The 22128-nt window shown below is 41.7% G+C and overlaps 1 protein-coding gene across 1 annotated transcript in view; it reads left to right on the top strand.

Moving 5' to 3' along the window:
- The window catches only part of SNX29 (sorting nexin 29), a 445875-nt gene that overhangs the window by 132635 nt on the left and 291112 nt on the right, over nucleotides 1-22128 (top strand). The window contains exon 15 of the mRNA XM_019540166.1: nucleotides 21042-21148. Within this exon, the coding sequence (XP_019395711.1) occupies nucleotides 21042-21148 (107 nt within the window). The remainder of the gene's footprint in view (nucleotides 1-21041; nucleotides 21149-22128) is intronic.

Here is a 22128-nt window from a genome sequence, read left to right as displayed (position 1 = left end):
GGACCATGGGCAATCTGGATAAGCAGGGATGTGGGTTTTCTGTTTCCTGTGGGAAAATGTGGATTTTCCCTTTTAAAGGGGAAACCATGGGTTTCCCCATTTGTGGATAGCTCTCTGCAGGCTGGCAGGGTTCCAGTCTACAAAAGCTACTTCCAAACAGGTGGGAAACATAAGTCAGGGGCAGCCACAGAGCCCACCTGGCCCAATGGCATGTGTGTAGGTGGGTTTGGGGAGTGTGGGTGTGTAGCTCCCCCCATGGCACACAGCCCCTGCCACCAGCAGCAGCAGCCAGCAGTGGGCCCTTGGGAAGTTCATGACCTGCTGCACGCAGAGTCCTCCAGCAGTGCACAGCTCTGCCTAAGTTCTGGGTGCTATACATGGGGCATGGAGCTGACCTGGCCCACTGGCACACACTTTCAACTAGGTCTGGGCTGGCTGCTGCCTCTGTGTGGGGCTCCCAGCACTCTAGCAGGAGGTGCAGAAGCATGTGTAGGCACAGAACACATCTGGCCTGATGGTGTGCAACTCCCCCAGTCCATACACCATCAAGCTGGGTGGGCTCTGTGCCTCCATGTGCAGGTTTCCGTTGGAGTGCCAGGAGCCCCACGTGGAGCCAGAAGCTGGCCTGGTCCTGGTTGAAGGTGTGTGCCTTTGGGCTGGGCCAGCTTCATGTGTCATATGTAGCACCTGGGACTTAGGCAGAGCCACATGTCACCTGGGGGCTCTATGTGCAGCAGGTCATGAGTGCCCTAAGGGCTTGCTGTTGGCTGCTGCCTTTCATGTTGGCGGCTGTGCTCCATAGGAGGGCAGGGGGGCGAGTGCATGGTGCTCCCCTCCACAAACCCACACACACTCCCACACCCACAAAACCCCCCACAAACTCCTACGCTTCCATGAATCCCACCCTTCACAAATCCCACATTCACCCAAATCCACACCCCCAAAAACCCCACACACCTTCCCCACCCTACAAACCCCTCATTTCCCCCAGAAATTTCACACTGTGTGCTCAGCTGCCAAGGATGGGACCTATTGGTGGGAGCTGGGGCTGCATGGGCTGCACTGCAGTCCTGCCCTGAATCCACACTGGTGCTGGGACATGTGGCCCCATCCTGGGGAGTTCCTGGTCCTGGAAACCACTTGTGGGGTGTGATATAGGGGCTGGAGGTGGATGATGGGTAGAGGGTGGGGATTGAGGTGGCAGCAGGGCTTATGGGTGTATGTGGTGGTCCAGGGGTGGTAGTAGGGTTGTGTGTGAGAGAGAGATAGGGGGAGCAGTCTGGGTAGGTGCAACTGCCAAGGCAAGGCTTGGAGCCCTCCTACTCCCCTAAAGTAGCCTGTGCAGGGGGAGGCCAGCCTGGAAGGGAAAGGACTTGCTCAGCCCAGTCCCTAAGCCCCAGCCAAGGGCTTCCCAGGAAGGGCATGGAGATCACTGGGGCCTGGGCACAGGCTCAGGAAACAGAATAGCAAGGGCTGGCACTGCTCAGAGCCACAAAGCAGTGGGTGGGACAGCTGCAGTGGGACCCATGTCCTGGTGCAGGGAGGGAGCTGCTGTCAGGAGGGGGCAAGTGGGGGGCAGGCAGGGGCTGTGGCAGGGGCTACGGGATAGGAGTGAAGAGCACTGGTGGGGCTGTGGGTTGCTAGTGAGGGGTAAGGGCATGGGCAGGGCACTGCCATATCAGTGGTGCTCCACACCACAAAGCAGCTGTGGAGATAGCTGCAGCTGCCCCTGCATCCTGGTGAGTGAAGGAGGATAGGGGGAGCTCTGATTTTTTTACGATTAAAAAAAAAAAAAGCAAATGCCAAAGTATGTAGCTATTTAGAATTTATTTTATTATAATGATTAAGCCACTGGTAGGCTTCAAAATTGCTTTAAAATTGTAAATATATCAATAAAACATTCCTCCCTCTGCCATTCCATCAATAAAACATTCCGCCAACTGATACCTATACATAGAGTGGCTTTTTATTTTAATCACGGAAAAACAGGGATTTTGAATTTTTTCATCAGAATTTGGATTTTTTTTTCCAAATCAAAGAATTTGCAATTTTTAAACAGACAAAACCATGATCCCTGCTGGTGAGGCAAGTGGCAGGACCCAGGCAGAGGATCCTGCCCAGGGCTGGCACAGGGGACCCTGCTGGAGGGTGGATAAGGTGGCTGAGCTCCTGGCCATTCGGGGCCAGGAGGACACGCTTTGACAGTTCAAAGCAGGCCATCGCAATGAGCACATCTTCCAGACAATATCTGCCCAGATGGCAGAGTGGAGACACCAGAAGACATGCTTGCAGTGCTGCACAAAGGCCAACTATGCAGCCATTGCCCACTGGCTGCAGTGGCCATACCACAGCCCAGGCAGCCATGCAGTCCCTCTTTGGGTCTGGCAGGCGCACAGCCGTGGGACCACAGGTCCAAGGGGATGGATGCTGTTGCAGGTGGCAGCGACCCCACTGCCAGACTGTAGAGGGTGCAGGGACCACTCTAGATCAGGGCTGCTGGAGCACTCCAGCTGGCACAAGGGGTTAGTGTCCCCAGATACCAAATGGTCAGTCCTCAGTAGCTCCAGAGTGTAACTAGCCCTGAACTGCTTGCCAGGCCAGCTTTTTATACTGCTGGGGCCATGACAGGTGAAGATCTGGGAGGAGCTGGGCAGGGTCAGTTTGCCCCAAGTGGCACAATTTGCCTCACACCAAAGTGCATGTTCAGGCATGTGTGCTGAGGCACAAATCTCTGGCACAAATTTGTACGGCTGCTACTTGAGCTGCTGCAAGCACACGTGCCTGCATGCGTGGACATGGCCAAGAGGGATGCTACAGAGATTTGTTCCTGGTCAAGTGCTCTTTAGTATCATTATTAATGACTTGGATGCAGGAATAGAGAGTTTATGGATCAAGTTTGCATATGACACAGCACTGGGATGGGTTACAGACACTTTGAAAAATAGGATTAGAATTCAAAAGGATGTTGATCAATTGGAGAGCTGGGCTACCAATGACAAAATGAAAGTCAGCACTGACAAATATAACACACTACACTTAGGAAAGAAAAACCAATTGCATACATAACAAATGGGGGATTACTGGTGAGACAGCAACATTGACAAGAAGGACCTTAGGAGGTTATGGCAGATCAAAAACTCGACATGCACCAGGAAAATGATCTTACAATGAAGTGAATGCAGTTTTGGACAGCATTCACAGATGTATTGTGTGCATGACATGATCAGTGATAGTATTGCTATTCTTGGCCATAGGGCCTCAGCTGGAATACTGCATTCAGTTGTGTGCACTGCATATGAAGAACGGTATAAAGAATCTTGAGAGCATTCAAAGATTAGTTACAAAGAAGATAAACTGGGTTGACAACCAAGACTCATAGGAAAGATTTAGGAACTAGGTATATTTAATCTGGAGGAAAGGAGATTAAGCGGCAGGAGCATGTTAACAGTTTTTAAAGATTTGAAAATCTGCCATAAAGAAGAGGGAGAACAACTGTTCTCTCTTGCTACAGAGGGAGGAATTTGAGGCAATGTGTTTAAACTGCAGCAAAGCAAATTAACATTAAATGTCAGGAAAAAACTTACTAAATTTAAGAATAGTAGACCCACTAGCAGACCCAGAAGTGGAATGGAGCAGGCTTCTTGAAAGGTCCTTTAGAACTATATGTTACTGTCATCCACTCATTCTTTGCTTAACATAGATATACCATATTTACTTGAATATAAGATGAGGTTTTTTTTCTCTCAGTGAGCAGGGAGGAACAAGCCCCTTGTCTTGCATTCACCTACAGAGACCACATTAAATACATTGCCTATCTTTGAACCTCTGCTAAAAGCAGCATGTGGTCAGTAATGGAAACCAACTCTGAAGTTGAATAAATATAGTCAACACTGAGTATGACTAAAAAACACATCATCCATATTGGGCAAACATGCTGTTGGGAACCTACCACATTTTTCTTTTTTATTAATATATTTTGTGTTCCAAGCCAAATCAGTTCCAAATTATATCAGTTGAGCAGAACTCAATTGTTCCAAAAAATATATCAACTGAGTAGGGAGAAGTCAATCATTCTAAACACCATGTATGGCGCTACAACCAGTGAGCATCTTCCATTCTAAGCTCTCACCCTGGGACTTCAGGTACTCCCAGATCCACTGGCAGGCATTCTACATGGACCTCTATCATCTACAGAGAGCTTTATTGATGCATTAGTGAAGGCAAGATGGCTGACATCTTGGAAACGGACAGCGATAAATATAACATTGGGAAGAACAGGGTGGAGAGAGGGGAGTCTGGAGAAAGAGACCAGGAAAGGAGCTTTTGGCTCTCAGTGGCCTGGAAAGATTGAAAAGGGATCAGCTGTATACCTTTGGGTTTGCTCAAAGTTGTGCCAGCTTGACTGGGGATAGAGGGACTATTTTAACCCCTTTGGAGAGGGAGGCAGGGAACCTCTGGCTGCATGATAGAGGGTAATTTCAGTCTGTACATAAGAAAAAACTTTGTAAGGGTCACCAGAATCTGGAACACACTCCCAGCAAAGGTGGTGCAGTCACCATCCTTGGACGTGTTCAAGGTGAGGCTGGACAAGCGCCTAAATGTCCCTTCTGGTCCTTTGATTCTATGATTGTGTCACAGAGGCCTCTGAAGAGGCTGTCTGCATTGCTGCTTGGAACTTTGAGTTGCACTTGGTTTCCCCAACAAGAAGCAAAGTCCATCTTTTCAGGAGTGGAACTGGATGCTAACTTGAGTCAGCATTTGACCACATAGTACCAGGGAAGGTAAGAGACCAAAAGACAACAGAAAGGCACTTGGATTTCCACCTTGTTCTAGAAGCCATGCCTGGGCTGGCTTTGGGGGACTCAGATTAGTCAAGGCCATGGTGGTCCTGAGCAACTCCTCCTTGGAGGGTATGCCATGGCAACAACATAAAGAGAAATATGGAAAACTTTCATGGAAGAAGTAACTTGGGCTATGCAAAGCTTTGGTCCCTGATTTGATTTGGCAGAGATTCGGCCTGATTGGATAGCCGAATCTCCAAATTCGAATCGAATCAGAGGACCCTTTGATTTCTCCTAATCAAATCAGAACCCTCCGAATTGATTCGGAAAGATTTGGTGATTTGTACATAGACATAGCTTTAAATGTTTTTTCTACATACCTTTAGGTAGCAGGCAGCTTGTGAGTGCTGCGATGCTGGGGCACATGGAGTGTCCCACAGAAGCACGAGGGGCTCCCCAGTGCACTCGGCAGCAGACCTGGAAGTGGACCAGAAGCACTTTTGGGTCTGCTGGAGAGTGGGCAGGGGGCCCTCCGGCACAACCCCCCAGCTTGGCGACTGTTGCTTCCTGGGTCTGGGGGGGCACCCAGGGTCCACTTGCTGAGCCGGGGGGGGGGGTATGGAGGGGGCCCCAGTGCACTCCCTGGCAGACCCAGAAGTGGACTGGAAGTACTTCCAGTGCACTTCCAGGTTCACTGCTGAGCATGTGCCCCTGTGGGATGTGCCACCAGCCCCCCCGTGCACCTGTGGGGATGCTCCATCCACCCCTGCATCATAATGTTCATAAGCCACGCTGGGATCTTGAGGTAGATAGAAAAAACATTTAAAGCTGTGTTCATGTCCGAATCTCTGATTCTCTGAATCAGATCAAATCTTCAGATTTGGATTTTGCTGAATTGAATCAGGGCCAGTGATTCAACTCAACTAATTGAATCACTGTCCCCGATTTGGGAGAGGGCCAGATCCGCTTCTGAATCAAATAGGACCTGCTTCGCACACCCCTAGAGAAGTAACCCATTTGCTAAACATTTAATACAAATAATAGAATGATTCCAGGATTTGTTACGTTTGTCTTTGTTTTTGTTTTAAAAAAAAAATTTGTGAATGGAATCAGTAGTTTAGGAAATTGCCTCACTTTTTCACCTTTTGCCTGTGTAAATCTAGAACAGCGAGGGCTAACCTTTTTGGTAGGCATACTACAAATTAACCCAGCACCCTCCCTGACTGTCAGTCCCCCCACAACCAATCTGCTGTCTGCTCCTTGACATGTCTTCCACTGTGCTCTGTCCCCTTCCTGTTCTGCTGTGTACCACACAAAGGCCTTAATTCTTTAGAAAATTGGTAATAAGTTTCATTCGAATATCAGAAAGAGTAACCCATGATCTTTGCTTTTTGACATTTACATGATTTTGTAATTATAACATAGTGCTCTGTGTGGGCCATGTTTACCAGTTTTCTGATTTCATAAAATGGCCTAGCTTAAAACGCGTAACTTCCTGACCAAAGCAGATATTTTCAAGGTCATTTTGTTCTTGTTTTGCTCAGATGTGTCAAAGGATTGCAGCACATCTTTATAAGATTGCACAGAATCCTAAGACCCTTACAAATATGTAGGGAAAATGTGATGAAGAAAGAATGAACCACTAATTTCCCTGCTTTTGTACATAAAAGCATTTTTTTACATTAAAGCTCTAACATTTTCCTTAACATTCTTTCTTATATTTAATTTATTCACTCATAAATTAAGGTTAATAAGGCTACTATCTTGTCTTTTAACTAACCTAGGTACAGACAGATGGGGCAATTGAAGTCTGTGCTTTAAATATGGCAAGCTTCCAGCCATCATCTTTTTGACATTCTTGCAAAAGCTGTATTCATCAGGAATGCGAAAACTGTTGCATAGAAATGATTTCATTTGCTACCCTACTCCATCGTAATGATTAATCTCTTAGTGATGATTATTTTTTTTATGCTCCAGCAGCATCCAAAGAGGAGTCTTGTTAAACATACTGTAGATCTTGGAACATTGTGTATTTGGAGTTAACGTAAAACCAGTGAAATATAAATAATAACAAATTGAATTGGTGCTGTTTTGAGATTTTAGTGTTTTAACAAGAAAAGAATCCACACAGAACATTGTTGCTAGAATATGACCAAAATCAAATATTATTAAGACTACGGCTTTTAAGTGGTTTCTTAAAATTATAGTTGAAATTCAGGCTACTAGACAGTATTGCATTGCAGTAAATTAAAAAAATGAAATGATTATAAAGGACACTGTCCAAGAATGCTTATAGTGTGTCCCAAGTTTACTGTTGACAGTGGCATTGCAGCTTTCCATACAAGAGAGCTTATTAATCTGAGTCTGAGCAGTTGGATTTTTGGCATTATTTGAGTAAACACTGAATAGGATTGGACATCCTATTCTGTCAGCAGACAGCAGGACATGGCTGTATTCCATTTTCTAGACCTGATTAGATGCAGTAATTTTAACAAGTATTTGGACTTTGTATTTCAGGGGTTGGTTTATTTATGGTTGAATGGACTCTGAGTTTTGTAAGGCCAAAGTATAGAACTTTCCTAGGGTGGTTTAAAGTAGTGCTACTTTATTTGACTGAAACTCAGTTTTGAAGTTAGTTAAAGCCTCTATGCAGTTCTTTGTTCTGTTGTATTTGTTCTGACACAGGAACTTATGCCTTCCTATCAAGATTAATTTTTTTTTAGGCCTGTTATCATGGGATGCTGACATCTTTAAAACTTCCTGATAGTGGTAGAGCTCTCCTTTCACCATTATTGAATCTGTTTCTAAGCAGCTAGAGGGAAACAGGCAATCAGCTGTGTTAGATTTTTTTTTCAAGAGTGGGTTTGGCTTAACCAATTTGATTTCATTCTGTGACAATGTGACAAGCATTGTGGGTGGGGGAAGAGCATTAGATTTGATGAACCTAGTTGTTAACAGTGCCATTCCACTGTTTCCCATAAATTAAGCTAAGAAAATGCATCCTAGATGAATTGACTGTAAAGTGGTTGCGCATCTTGGGTGCCAATAGTAGTCAACAAATGGCTCAGTGTCTAACTGGGTGGAAATTATTGAGTGGGGTTCCTCAGGAATCTACCTTGGACCCAGTACTGATTAAATCCTCTCTGCTGGCCTCCTGGCAGAAGATCCACGCACTAAACACCTTCCTCATCCCCCACATCTTGTTTGTCCGGCAGTCCCCAAAGCACTTAAGAAAACGCAGAGCTTCCCTGCTTTCTGCAGCTTCCTGCACCAGATGTGCTAAACCCTTGTGGCTCTGTGCTGTGGCTTCTAGCCTCTCCACAGCACCTCCCTCCCAACCCCAGGATAGAAGAGAGGGGTGCGAGGGGAAGCCACAACCCCCATCAAGCTGTTTGGCAAGGGGAGAATCCCACCTGGGAAGTGAAGCAGGGTTTCATTTCAGTTACTTTTGGATCTGGGCTAAAGATGGAAATAAGTTATATAGGTAGGTGCTTGACAGTGGAACTGTTCTTATGCAGAACATTTAAACTGAAATTTAAATAGAAATGGTTCATTTTTTTTTAATCCAATCCATTTTGAATGATCCAGTGGTGAAATAGCAAATCCACTGTGTAATCTAGTAATTTTAACAACAGGCCTTGGCATATTCAGCTTAAAGAAGGCAAAATCAGTTTTAAAGCTGAAACTGTTTTGTTATAAATAAAATGCTATTAAAATGTAATGTTTGTGAAATTAGAAACTATTATTAATAACTATTAAAAATCCCTACTTGATCTGAAAGTAATATAAATACCTTTATCTTTCATGACAGAGATGCAAACTTGTATCAGAAAAAGTCCTACATTTTTCAAAGTTTTCTCCCTGTACTATAATATGTAATATTTTCAAGAAATTACTTATTCAAGAATTTAATTATTCCTTTTGTTAGCCTTGCTATAAGAGGTTGTCATCACAAATATTTAAAACATCCATACATAGGGAAGTGAAGTTAGGTAAAGATCATTTGCTTGCATTGCTCTTTTTTGTATGTTCTCAGTTTATTTAAAAAGAATAATAGCTGTGTTTTGAATATATACTATGAAAATGTTTTTTCTGAACTTAGTAAAATATAGATGCTAAATTTGAATAAATCTGCCTGTTTGGAGTGCTTATTAGTCACTATTTCATTTGGCAGTACATGATGTTTCAAAATCTGAACAGTATGTTATGACTTCAGGAATATGTATGAAGTACTTTAGAACTGAGAACACTTCAGTTTCACCTTCCTTACAAAATGTTTCTGTTGTAAACTTGTACTTTTAGAACTTAAAAGGTTGGTATCATTTTTAGATGCTTGAATTTCACCTTGGATTTTCAGATTCCTTGCCTTCAACAAAAAGGAAAATAAAACGGAGTTGTTACAGACTTAAATCAGTTACGACTGAGAGAATGAAATGATTTTTCTCCAACTGTTTGCTTTTAAAGCCTTTAAGGTGAGACAAAATAAGAATCAACTAGAAATATGACTAAATAAAACATAATTAGGAATCTTCAAAACTTCTTTAAAAAGTCAGGAGTCAAGGATTAATAAATAAGACAATAATAAAAGGTCCTTATATAGAATGGCAGTTAGGCTTTGGCTTCCACTGACTGAAGATACAAAGCAGTTTTCAAGTTAAGTTCGCAAGAAGTCAAGTATGTAAAAGCAAGCTTTTGAAAGCAGGGTCTAACAAAAGAACAAAATTGATCTTGAATTATCCAGTGCCATCTGCTGTGTTCCTTCCATCTGTTTCAACTGGTGGCATTTAATTTTCCTTTGGGACCCAAACTAAATGTAGTTATGCTGTATCAATGACAGAAATGTGCAAGTCAGGCAATTATAAAAAATCATACACAGTTAGCTGTGGGATTGGTCCTCTGTCTTCTACAGAATTCCTGTTTCTCCTGCATGTTTTCAGTCAGAATACAAGGTAAAATTGTGTTTTGATTATGATGAATGATGTTGTAAGGTCAGGGTACATCACTCTCAATACTTTCACTATGTATGCAGATATAGAATATAGAATATTTTTCCCTCCCACCTGGATATACATCAATAATCGGTGAAAATTGTGCATGTGCTTTTGTGTAGCAGAACAAAATACTAAAGGTATGAGTCAGAAAAGTAACACTGTTGATCCAGAGTAAACACATCCATAATTAAGAATATACTTAATATTTCCTTGGGATCTAAATTTACACATTAATAGACACCGCAGCAGCAAAAGGGAATATTATTTATCCAAAGTTTTTATTTACATAAATACGTTTCCAGTGAATAAACAGTAAAGTTAAACAAACAAAAACAAAAAACAGACAAAACAAAAAAACCTTGTAACAATAATTTTGCCACTTTCCCACCACTGCATCCCTCTTCCATACCTACTCTCCTATTACCTGCCCTCCCCAGAGCCTTCCCTTCCATTTTGGTGCCTCCTCACCCTCTGCTTGCCTGGTCCATACTCAAATCTAAGACAAGGGGGGTTCTTTTCATATGCTTAATAGAGGGGAGGACCTTGTCCTGGATTTGAGTAAAAATGGTACTAAAGACTATCTGCAAATAGGCCAACTTTGGTTATATATTACTTGTGAAACTAACTAATGAAACTGGCAAAGAAAAAATAGTGTTTTACATAAACTAGAATTAACTGGGCTATTAAAACTCAAGCTTCTGGGTATGCACTAGAAAGAACTTTTTCCCCCTCATTTTCAGAATATCAAAACAGTACATCTTAGAATAATCTTAATGTAAGGAGCACAATGCATTAGTTCATAATCTTGAAGTAGTAAACTTTTCTTACTGGTTCGTAATGGCTACCGCATGGTAACAAGTTCTGCATATGAACAATATGTCTCAAATTACTGGAAAATTAAGATTATGAAATGTAGCCCAGGCTACTGCTACTGTATGGTCATCTACAAGGAACTGAGCCTGTAGTTAACTTCAGATGTAAGTAACAAAAATAGTGATTATCCATGTTTGATTATCTGTTTTTAATAAGACACCTGGTTTCTAGACAAGGGGAATGTGATATATCTAATATCTCTGGCTTGGTAAAGCATTTGATACAGTTCCACATCAGAAATTTAGAAATGGAGAAATTTAGAAATGGAGAAGTTGGTACAAAATAACAGTGTGGTTAAGAAGATAGCTGAAGGGAAGGCAGTCATATATTGCTGTAAGAGGGGAATTGTTTGGATGGTGGAGGGATGTAACTACTGGAGTTCCTCATGGATCAGTCTTTTCATTGGCGGCCTTGGCATGATGATACAAATGTGGGAGGCATCATCAAGATGGAGGAAGAATTGAATATTGTAAAGGAAAAATTGGATTATCTATTATACCATAATGCTAAAGGAAATTGTATAATAAATGCAACAAGGAAGGTCGTGCATGGTAGAGCATATCCGCACCACATACTTTCGGTGCCAAACAATGATGCACTTTGTCATGGTTCTCAGTTTGCCTGTTACCTCCTGAACAGGAAGTAGTGTAGATTTATTCTGATTAGTACTTCTGAGAGGTGAGTGCTAATTAATTGTGACTGCAGCAATGCAGAAATGTGGCTCCACCACTCCTGCCTAACCGTAACCCTAACCCGCCCCCCCGGCCACATTCAATATGAGAGGAAAAAACCTTGTCTTGGATTCAAGTACTGAAGTACTGGCTGGGATTATGCAGTTGTTGTGGCTCTGGCTCCAGCCACCAGGGGCCAGAGCTGCTGCTACGGCCATGGCAGCCCGCCCTGATCCAGAGCTAGGGCTGGAGCTTCTGGCACTGCTGCTGCCTGGCTAAGGCTGGGGCTGGAGCTGCTGCTGCAGCTGTACAGCCAAGGACAGGGCTGGATCCACCATGTGCTTTGTGCCTTGGGTTGGAGCCCGAGTTGCTGCATAGGGTAAGAGGTAGGTGGTTGCAAGTGATCTATGAGCAAGTGTGGAGGACAAGGGGAGAAGGAGGACTGATTGTAGGGGAACAGGAGCTGCAGGGTGCAGGCACCAGGGGGTAGCAGCAGGAGGGACAGGTGGGGGCTTGCTCCCCTGCCATTGCTTTTCCCACTGCAGCAGTGGGAGGGGACCTAATTTAAGATGACCCCCCCATAATTAGGCTTTTATAATTTTCTAGTATACAATTAATTATTTTGGGGGTCATCTTAAATTTAAAGTTGTCTTGGACTAATATATTTAGGGACATTTTCAGTGTAGATGTGCTCTTAGGGACTAACGACTTCCACAACAAACTGAGGTTCATCATTTGGCAATGACGGAGGAGAAAGATCTAGGCATATTAGATCACAGAAGGCCTGACTCACTTGTATGATATGGCTGTGAAAAAGATAAATGAGATGTTTGATATGACAGGAGAGGTATTTTCAATAGTGATAGGGAAGTATTAATGCAGCTGGACAAGGCCACTGGTAAGATTCAAACTTGAATGGGTGTAGAGAAGGGCTGCAAGGTAGCAGCCATATAGAAGAGCTTTGCCTGTTTAGTATAGCAAAACAGAGGCTGTCTATAAACATATAAGGAGGATAAAGTTGGGGAGGGAGAAAAGCTATTTAAGCTAAAGGATGATGTTGGCACAAGAAAGTAAGAGTGTAAACTGGCCAAGAACATATGAGTGTAAACTGGCCGTGAATGAATTTAAGCTGGAAAGTAGAAGAAGATTTGTAACCATCAGAGAAGTTAAGTTCTGAAGCAGCCTCTTAATGTGAACTTTGGGGATAAGAAACTTTTAAATTAAGAAGAGGGATTACATAGCATACTTCTCTGTGAAGGAAGGGGAACGCACTAAATGACCCAGAAGGAATCTTTCCAGTTTTCTATTCCTATTTACATCTTCTGTTCAAGGATCTGATTTCCCCTCAAATGTATAGCATCACCCAGGCCTCACCCAGATTGCACCTTCAGTTGGGCTGACAGACTTAGTCATGCACTAAATTTTAAGGCGGCAGCCAAGGACCTTAGGGAATCCAAGCTTTATTAGTTATTCTTTTCCATGTCTCATTTACAACCCTGATTAAAGGATCAAGCTATACCATAAGGGTCAGAGGAGATGGTGGAGTGAAGCTGAATATTGACATACTGGGAACATTATTGGCATGTCTCTTTCCTAACCCATGTTATTTTACATGCATTCAACAGAAGGAATGACCAAAAAAGAATCAAGTTGAGCTGTGGTTAAGATCTATCTCTCCATGCAGATCAGTAGTTTCTTAATTATTGCCCATTTCTCAGGAAGAAATTCTTCATTTCTTCATTAGTCTCTGTGGCTCCATTTATTTCAATGTCAATAGATACTTTGGCACCATCATATGATCAGTGATATTGAAGCTGGCTTGCATACCTGCTGTTGAACACAGCAGGCCTTCATTCATTGCCAGAAAAGGATTGTTGACAGTGCCAAAGTTTGAATTCAGTTTGATAAAAATATTAAGCAAATCTGGGTATACACATACCATTGGAGAAGTTTCTATTTCATTGTTGACATCAAGATGAACATGAGTTGTCAGTGTGACCAAGCGATCAATAAAGCTAACCACACTTTACCATGTATTAGCAGGTGCATGACAAACAGGTCCAGGGAGGTGACACTTCTCCTCTGTGCGGCACTAGTTTGGTTACAGTTGGAGTACTGCGTCCAGTTTTGGATGCCAAACTTCAAGAGGGATGTGGACATCTCAGAAGGGTTAAGAGGAGGGTCACTCATATAGTTAGGGGCCCGTAGACAAAGCCCTATGAGAAGAGATCTTCAGCCTCTGCAAGAGAAGGCTGAGAGGTGATCTTGCGGCCACCTACAAATTCATTGGGGGAGGTGGGGGGCAGCAAGGAATAGGAGATGCTCTGTTTACCAGGGCGCCCCTTGCAGTAACTAGGAACAACGGCCACAAACTGATGGAGGGCAAATTTAGGTTAGACATCACAAAGAACTTCTTTATGGTAAGGGTTGCCAGAATCTGGAATGGGCTTCCAAGGGAGGTGGTGCTCTCCCCTACCTTGTGGGGCTTTAAGAGGAGGCACCTGGCTGGGGTCATCTGACCCCAGCGCTCTTTCCTGCCCAGGGCGGGGGGTTGGACTTGATCTGCTAAGGTCCCTTCCGACCCAAACTTCTATGAATCTATGAAACTTTGCACCTGTTATATTGTTTTGGTTTGTTTTTTGGAGCAGAGAAATTGCTTGTTTTCATAAGTCACATTAGGAACTTAATTACTTCTTTGAGCTAGGAGAAGATTAGTTATTAGAATAGAATTGTTATGTTTTGAATTACAGTACCAAATTTTTGTCCATAATAAAGTTGTTATTGGCAAGCAATGCTATAGAATTAAGACAAAGTGATTATCAAAACACAGTGTGTTATTTTTTTTATTGTAATATTTATTGCCAGTTGTATTATCAGTCAAGTACCAGATTTACTTCGTAGTTTTGATCCTTTCCTCTGAGGAATGCCTCCAGCTGCTGGTCAGCACTGTTGATCAGACATAGCTTGTTGCCACTTTTGCTGTGGGGAAAATATTCCTTGCCAGAATATTCCTTGAGCTGTTTTGCTTATCCTACCCAAGTAGTATACGGTTCTAGCCTACATTTTCTTTGCAATTTTTCCTTTAACATCTTCTCTGCCATATTTTTGTGAAAACAGTGTTATCCAGTAACTGAGAAAGTGTTTCTTGTGAAACTGCTTATTGCTTAAGTTCTAATAATGGGCATATTATAGTAAAATCAAAAGATAAAGAGGGTACTTTTCCCTGTTTGAATTAAAATCTGGAAAAACAAGGTAAAATGCAAAAACTCAGCTATGAATGCTAGCTGCTTACAGTCAGACAACACCTTCAGCAAAATATTAGCTGATTCTATAGGTTATTTAATTGCTGTACCTCCAGCTGTCCAGATGTCTGATTGTTTATCATGTCTACTTTAGCATCTTTTAAAAATGCCCTATCTCAAGCCATTTTCTTCATTGACTGAATGTAAACATTCATAGAGAGACTCACCCCACTTAAGCATATTTTTATATGCTGATTTATCTGTCTTTTTGTAGGGGTTATTCATATCATCTTAGTTTTCTTCCATCAGTAAATATTCGTTTCAACCTGTAGCTTTTAACAAGTCACAGTCAAATATGCATAGCATATGCAAAGTTTATAAATGTAGTTTGCTACGTATGCTGCCTGCAGTACGTAGAAGAGATTTTATCATTGCAAACAAAGTCTCTGTGGGTGGTGCTTATATGCGTCATCATTTGTTTTCAAGGACTCCAGCTAATTGCTAATTGCTCAAAATATTTGAGCATCTAGTGGCATGCATTCAAGCCAGTGTATTACAAGTCCCCTTTCTTTTAGTGACAGGGCATGTGTTTCTGTTCTCTGCTTCTAATAACTTTATTTATTTTCCATAGTGTCTTTAACATTTAAGCTAATCCAAAAATAGAAAAATTATAATATTTCTTTAATGAGGGGGAAGCAGAGGGATTTCTGATTTCTTTCGTAGACTCAGCATTGTTAGTTGGCTTAAATCCTGCAGGGAGATGCTGACTGAGGATGCATCTGCACGAGACGCTTTATGGTGGACTTAACTAATTAGCTCCACAGTAAAGTGCTACCATCACGCTGCATACTCCTGTTAGGCCAGAGTAAACTAATTAACTCTGCTGTAGGATAGTCCTGCCCAACACAAGTACTAGCCTTCAGTGGAGTTATTTACTCCACCACAATGCACATGTAGACGGTGACTGGGGTTTGCTGGGACATGAGGGTACTACACTGTGGGGGCTGCCTGCTGGCTAGCCCCGCACTGTAGCACTCTTCTGCCCCAGCCAGCCCCTTCCACTGCACATTGAGCTGTTAATCACATCAGAAGTAGTAAACTGGCCACACGTTAATGCAGGGGTGAGCACTTAATTTGACTGGAGGGCCACTTAATGAGTTTGGGTGAGCTGTTGAGGGCCACAAGGGTAGACCTGCTCCTTGACAGGTGCCCTGCCCCCGGTCACCATTTTGGCACTGGAAGTCCTGCCCCTAACCCCTGACTATTGGCATCAGAAATCCCTCCACTCACCCTGGAAGTACTCCTTTTGGGAAGGAGGTTGCCAACATAAAACTGGAAAAAAACAGCATACCATGTACTAAAAAATAAAAAATCAAACATCTTGTATAATTTATTTAATTTAATTTTAAAACATATTTTGTCCTGATTTGTGTGTGTATGCATAGTGTATCTGGACATGATTGCTTAATAGCTCGTAATACAGTCTTACTCTTGTATATTGTTAGTGTGTATGTGGGGGTATAGTGAGGGGTGTGTGTGGGTATGGTGGAGGGTGTGGGTGAGGTGTGTGGGAGGGTGTGGGGTTGTGTTTGGAGTTATGGTGGGGAGGTAGAAATGTGTGTGGGGACTTTGGGAGGGTATGGGGGTGTGGGTGGTTGGGCCTTGGAGTCCCTTGGAACTGCATGTGGTGGGAGCGAGCCAGGACAGGCCCTTCTGGCCCTATAGTGTGCAGCTCCCTGTGCTCCCACACCACTTCCCTGCTGCAGGTGGTGGCAACATGAGGGGCCAGCCCCATCCGGCCCTGTAACACACAGCTCCCACCCAAGTCCCTGGCTGCACATGGCAGCAGCATGCAGGGCCAGCGCCACCCAGCCCAATAGTGCGCCCACCCAAATCCCTGGCCACACATGGTGGCAAAGTGCATGGCCAGCCCCACCTGGCTCCAAAACAAGCAGCTGCTGTTTTGCCTGAGTTCCCAGCTGCACAGGGCAGCACTATACAGGGTTAGCCCCATGGACCCCGTAAATACAGCTCTTGTGCTCCTGCCTAAGTCCTTGGCTGCAGGTGGTCGCAGTGTGTGCGGCCAGCCAGACCCATCCCTATAGCGTGCAGCTCCCATGCTCCTGCAGATGTGGGGCCAGTCTAGCCTGGCCCCATAGTGCTGCCTGCACTCCCACTCCCCTTTCCTTGAACAAACGTCCCTGGCTCTGGCCTGGTGGGGCCCTCACCTCAATTCCCACACTTGCAAGCAGGGAGGGCTGGAAACAAGCATGGAGTTGCCAGGAAAGAGCCTCTGTCAGGCAGAAGTTTCTTGTTTCTAGCGTCCCGTAGCTTTGGGCTGAGGTGGGTCAGGCCAGGTTGGGGTGGGGGTTGGTTGCTTAGCAACCATAACCACACCTCCTGCAGAGACCACCAGCTTGCAGATGGGTAACTCAGAGCCAGGGTTGACAGAGCGCTTATAGAGTTGCCCCATGGGCCAGATGGAAGTGTCTGGCGGGCCACATCCAGCCTATGGGCCATATTTTGCCTGCCCCTTGATTTATGCAATTAATGGCATGATAAAACAATAAATTAACCACAGAGTTATTACACCAAAAAATGAGTAAAATTTTTGTGGCTGTTCCCATCATGCCTCAAATTGCACAGGCTGATTGGGGTCCCAGCCTTGGGGGTGAATGGGAGCCCTTGACTCCCATGCTTTCCTGAGGCTAGGAGTGCAGATCAGCTGACTGCCTCTTCCAGCCTCAGACTCCGGCTGTGCCCTAGAGCCTGGGGCTAGGTACGTATATTCAAAAAGCCCAAGGCAGAATCAATCTAAGTCACACAATTTTTTTTTGTAAGTGGCATCTTTTAGATCGGTAGCGAACAGGACATACATTCACCGTTTGATAGCGGGGGGTGGGGAGGGGGGCAAATCTTAGACCAGGTTCTGCCATTTTTAAACCAATATTGTGCCGAACTTCTGTTCTGTTATGGGTATGTTTCCTATCACTTATACTGACAAAACGGTAAAGTCTGTACCTGGCCTGGGAGCCCTGATCAGCTGATGCTCCTAGGTGCCAGGGCTCAGCAGAGTCAAGGGCTCTGATGTGCCCACATGACTGGGAGCAGCGGCTGATCTGTGTTCTTGGCCTCCGGGCTCAGTGGAGACTATGAATCCAGGGATTCTAATAATTTGAGCATAAATTACAAAATAACATACTTTTCCAGGCATTGTGAAACTCCTGGTTGCAGGTAATTTGCTTCTCTATCTTTTTATTAAATCCAGCTTCGTGTGGGCCTCATTTTCATGTGTTATTTTTTTGTCTGCTATAAAATGTATTCTGCTGCACTTTGTCCTCCTTAATGTATGTATGCTGGGACTTTTTCTTATAATGAGGTTATTCAGATTCTCAGCAATGTTTGTCTCTTGGCACCAGGTCCTTTATTACCTCATATAAGGTATCTCATTGGTAACTGACAGCTGGTAATTCTTTTCCTCTATTCATCTCCTCAGAATCCTTCCTTTCTCTCAGTTCTGTTAACTTCTTGCTATTTCTTGTATTCTGGTATACCACTCATCATGAACTAAATGGATTCACATATCTTTTCTTTTCAGTGATTATTCACAGTATTTCATTTATCACCATATTTAGTTGTTTTGTTCCTGACGGGTTTTTCCTCCCCTCTTTGCTATGCATATTTACTAGACATTTGTAATTTATCTGGGAGCCCTTTTTTATTCCCATTTGTATTTTAACATGTACTTAAGCTTTTTCTGGAGACTTGGTCATCTTTTTGTTTTGCTTTGCAATGTTGTTTTTATTTTTTTAAGCTTGGTCTTTTGTGCTGTCTAAATTTTAGATTAGGAAAAGAAAATTTATACACATTCTTGTTTCTCTGGCCTAACTGAAATCTTGGTGCTTATGACTTCTTTTCACAATCTCATTCCTGTCTCCTAAAGCTATGCTGCTTTAATATTAGCAAACATGGAAACATTCCTTTTGAATGTTTGTCCCCTCTGTTTCAAAAATTAGTCTCTTGTCTTTTCCTCTCAATCAGTTTCTAAAATCAGTCTCTTGTTCTACTTCCTGTAGTACTTCTGTTTATAGTAAATTCCGTTCTTCATCAAATTACGAAAAGAACCTAATTTGTCTGAGACAGTTTTGAATCTGTTCTGGATCACACTATCTTTCTCTATTAGTAAAGTAATGATAACACCATAATTTGCCCATTTTATCTTATTAGGGTAACTTCCATTTTCCTTTCCATTTTTTTTTTTTAACTCATGGAGGTGTAAGACTCTTTTCTGTTTACTGGTTGTCTAGTTGAGAAGCACAGTCAAATATTACAGTTCATATCTGAACTCAGTAGTTGCAAACCAAGCAAGAGTGGGTATTAAATAAGATTAACCATCTGTATCAGTGTTGTTCTGTGCCAAAAAGTGCTCCCTCTGGTGCACAGGTACTAGTTAATTTGTTTAATTTTAGCGTGTTTTTATTAACTTTCACATGTCCAAGGTAATTGAGTAATTACAATCTGTGCAAAGTTTAGGGGATAAAATTTGGTTATCAAATGGGAATCAAACCTATTCTGAAAAACGATTAAATATTTGCTCTCCAGTTCTCTAAAGTCTTACATTTTATCGATTAACTATTTAAGGAAAAGCTAAATTCTTGGTGTTCCGTAGAGATGAATAAAAGAGCTGTTACCTTTGTCTTCTGGAGTGCTTCAGGTAGTTTTAGAATACTTTTTGGCAGCATCTTCAGGGCAGAACCCTACAACTATTCTAGGTGCAAAGAAACTCAATGAAAAATAACTGCTGTAACTTTTAGAAGTAAACTCTTTTCACCTGAAAAATAATTTTCAGTATCTAGAAAATGATTTGCTTTGTTCTTGCTTTATAATTGCTTTATGTTCTGGTAATCTTCTACTTAATATCTTTTATTTGAATGATGTTGTTGTTAAGACACGAGTAAAGGATAAGTAGAATCTCTGTAAATACTGTAGCAATTTGAGAATGGATCTTTTTTGTAAATCAGAATGTTGTCAGCCTTGGTGATGTTAATGGTGGTAATTATGCAGCTTTTTTCACAGCAGATTGTTGCCTGCAACTTGCACATTTTTCAAGTACCACAGGTACATTAGGAGCATGCAGTTTGACAAATTACCATTTTAAAACCATATTTTATATCTACATGTTGATAATTCTTCTTCCAGTCTTGCAACTTCAGCTTGAATTGTGATAATCAAGCTATGCGAGTTCCTTCTTGTACATCATCACTAATAATAAATTTGGAATCTTAGTTTAGCCTAGAGTACGGTAGTTGATGTGAAAGAGAACTCAATCCAGTTTGCTCTCCCATAGTATCATCCTGGGGAAAAGGAATAAAACTAGGTCATTGTGTCCTTTTTCGAAGCAGATATAAAGGGAAACATCTGTTGAGCGAGTTGGCATTTTATATGTAGTCTCATTTCTGCAGCTTACCTCATTTTAAAGAAATCATAAAGGTTTCATCTATGAGAAGATCTTGTTTTCATAGTTGTCCCCTAAGTGCTGTAGCAATTTATGCTTAAGAACATGCTGAGTATTGCTTTTTTACATAAGACTGAATGTGTATTAACTATAAATTATGCCACTATGATGATTCAGAATACTGACACAAAAAAGTTAGAAACTTTTATAATATAATTATTGATTTAAGTTCATTTGTTTCCAAATATTTTGAAACCTTGTTTTTTTTCCCTGAATTCAGTGATATTATTTAAAAAAAATAAATAGAAGAGTTTAAAATTGTCAGTCATTTGATTCAGAACTAATGCATAACTCTGGAAAGCTACATATTTATTGACTGGACCACAAAAATAATTCTCAGTTGTTATCCCTTATGGATAGAGACTCCATTTTGGTTAGCCTGTAGACTTTCTAAATTTACTTTCTCAATGTTGATGGACTCTTTGGGTAGGGAGGGACGGGGAGGGAGGGAGGGACTGGGAGGGGAGGACAAGGTCATAATTTCAGATTTATCAGATATAATTCAGTCAAATCTAGGGAGTTTTCCTCCTCTTTGGGCAAAGCTTCATTAGTTTCACTAAGGCACTTTTTAAAAGGAATTATAATGAACTGTTTTCAAAACTATGTAGCCTTTACTTAAGAGTTTGAGAATTTTAGGACAGGGCTTTTAGGGAATTTAATTAACAAATTGTGTCTTATTTTAGCATACAGTTATTGTGTATGTGCCCACAACATACTTAACACATTAATACCAGTTATTTGCCATTACCTGAGTTTTTATTAAATTTTGAGTTTTACTGTTATGAGGAGCTACTTAAATATTGCTTTAAAAAAAAAAAAGAACCCCCCCCTTTTGTATTTAAGTTACTTTTTTATTGGTGTTCAATATTTTGCTAAAGTGTTTTTGAAGGCATTCATTCTGAAAAGTTTATTTACATATTCACTACAGTAAATTCTATTTCCGTTTAATGAATCTTTTTTTATTTTAGTTCTGCCCAACCTTTGGAACATTGAAGGTGAATTTACCATTCCTGAGCAAAAGCAAGTGGAAAACAATGAAGAACTAGCTAGTTCTTATGAAAGAAAATTGATTGAGGTAAGAATGGTACAGTTTAGATTGTGTTCTGGAATAATAGCAAAAGCTCTTTGGGCTGAAAGACCATTTCCTCCTAAATTACATAAAAAAATGCCTGATATTTATTATGTTTTGAATGATTTATTTCAGAAGTATGAAACTGATTGAACAAGCTATTTTTTAGTCATGGGCATTTATGAAAAATATTTTTTCCTTTTAGAGAAAGCATATGCCTATACTTTGATATCAGAATTGACATACTTTACTAGTTTCAGAATTGCTATGCCATTGTTCATAGATTAAAAAGTGCACACATTACTATTCTTAATAAATTGTGCTTTCCTGAGTAATAAGATACCTAACAACATTATTAGTTTTGGACCAGTTTGTTGTCCTCAGTATTTGTTAAGACACCATGAATTTTAGTCAGCGTTCCATCCCCCCTCTCTCTGAATTGAATAGTTAATACAAAACATTACCTGGTATGCTTGTAAGCACAGTAAATATTACAGACCGTATGTTAAGATACTTTCCATTTCAAGCCTTCACAAAGTTATAACCATCATTAGCTCCCCCTTGTGAGGTTTTAATTTCCTTCAGGCCCCTTAAACTTACAAGTACAAGTGGCATATCAGATGATACTTGTAATTTCCTTGTAACACTAGCTGATTGTTGTGCCAGAACAAAGCTCAATTCAATTAGTACTGCGGTGAGGCTTGTTGCTTAGTTCAAAGGATAAGATGTAAATCAAAAATGGCTGATGGAACTTAACAAGGTCTTTTAATGTCCCCTTGTTTACCTCACTATACTCATCTAAGGACTATTTCATAATAAAATAGGTATAATTTCTTTATAATCATTAAAAATCTCACTCACTAGCTTTATTTCCCCACACTTCAGGATTTTCAGATAGCCCTCCCCAGTTTTTATGCAAGATAGTGCTACTAATAACGGTCTGATTTTTTGGACCTGTAGAAGTAAAGAGGTCCTTACTTTATCCA

This window comes from Crocodylus porosus, unplaced genomic scaffold (genome assembly GCF_001723895.1).
Source record: "Crocodylus porosus isolate Cpor-Errol unplaced genomic scaffold, CroPor_comp1, whole genome shotgun sequence".
In the NCBI taxonomy this organism is placed as follows: Eukaryota; Metazoa; Chordata; order Crocodylia; family Crocodylidae; genus Crocodylus; species Crocodylus porosus.
Note: the sequence above shows the minus strand (reverse complement) of the source record. Positions and strands in the feature narration are given on the sequence as shown.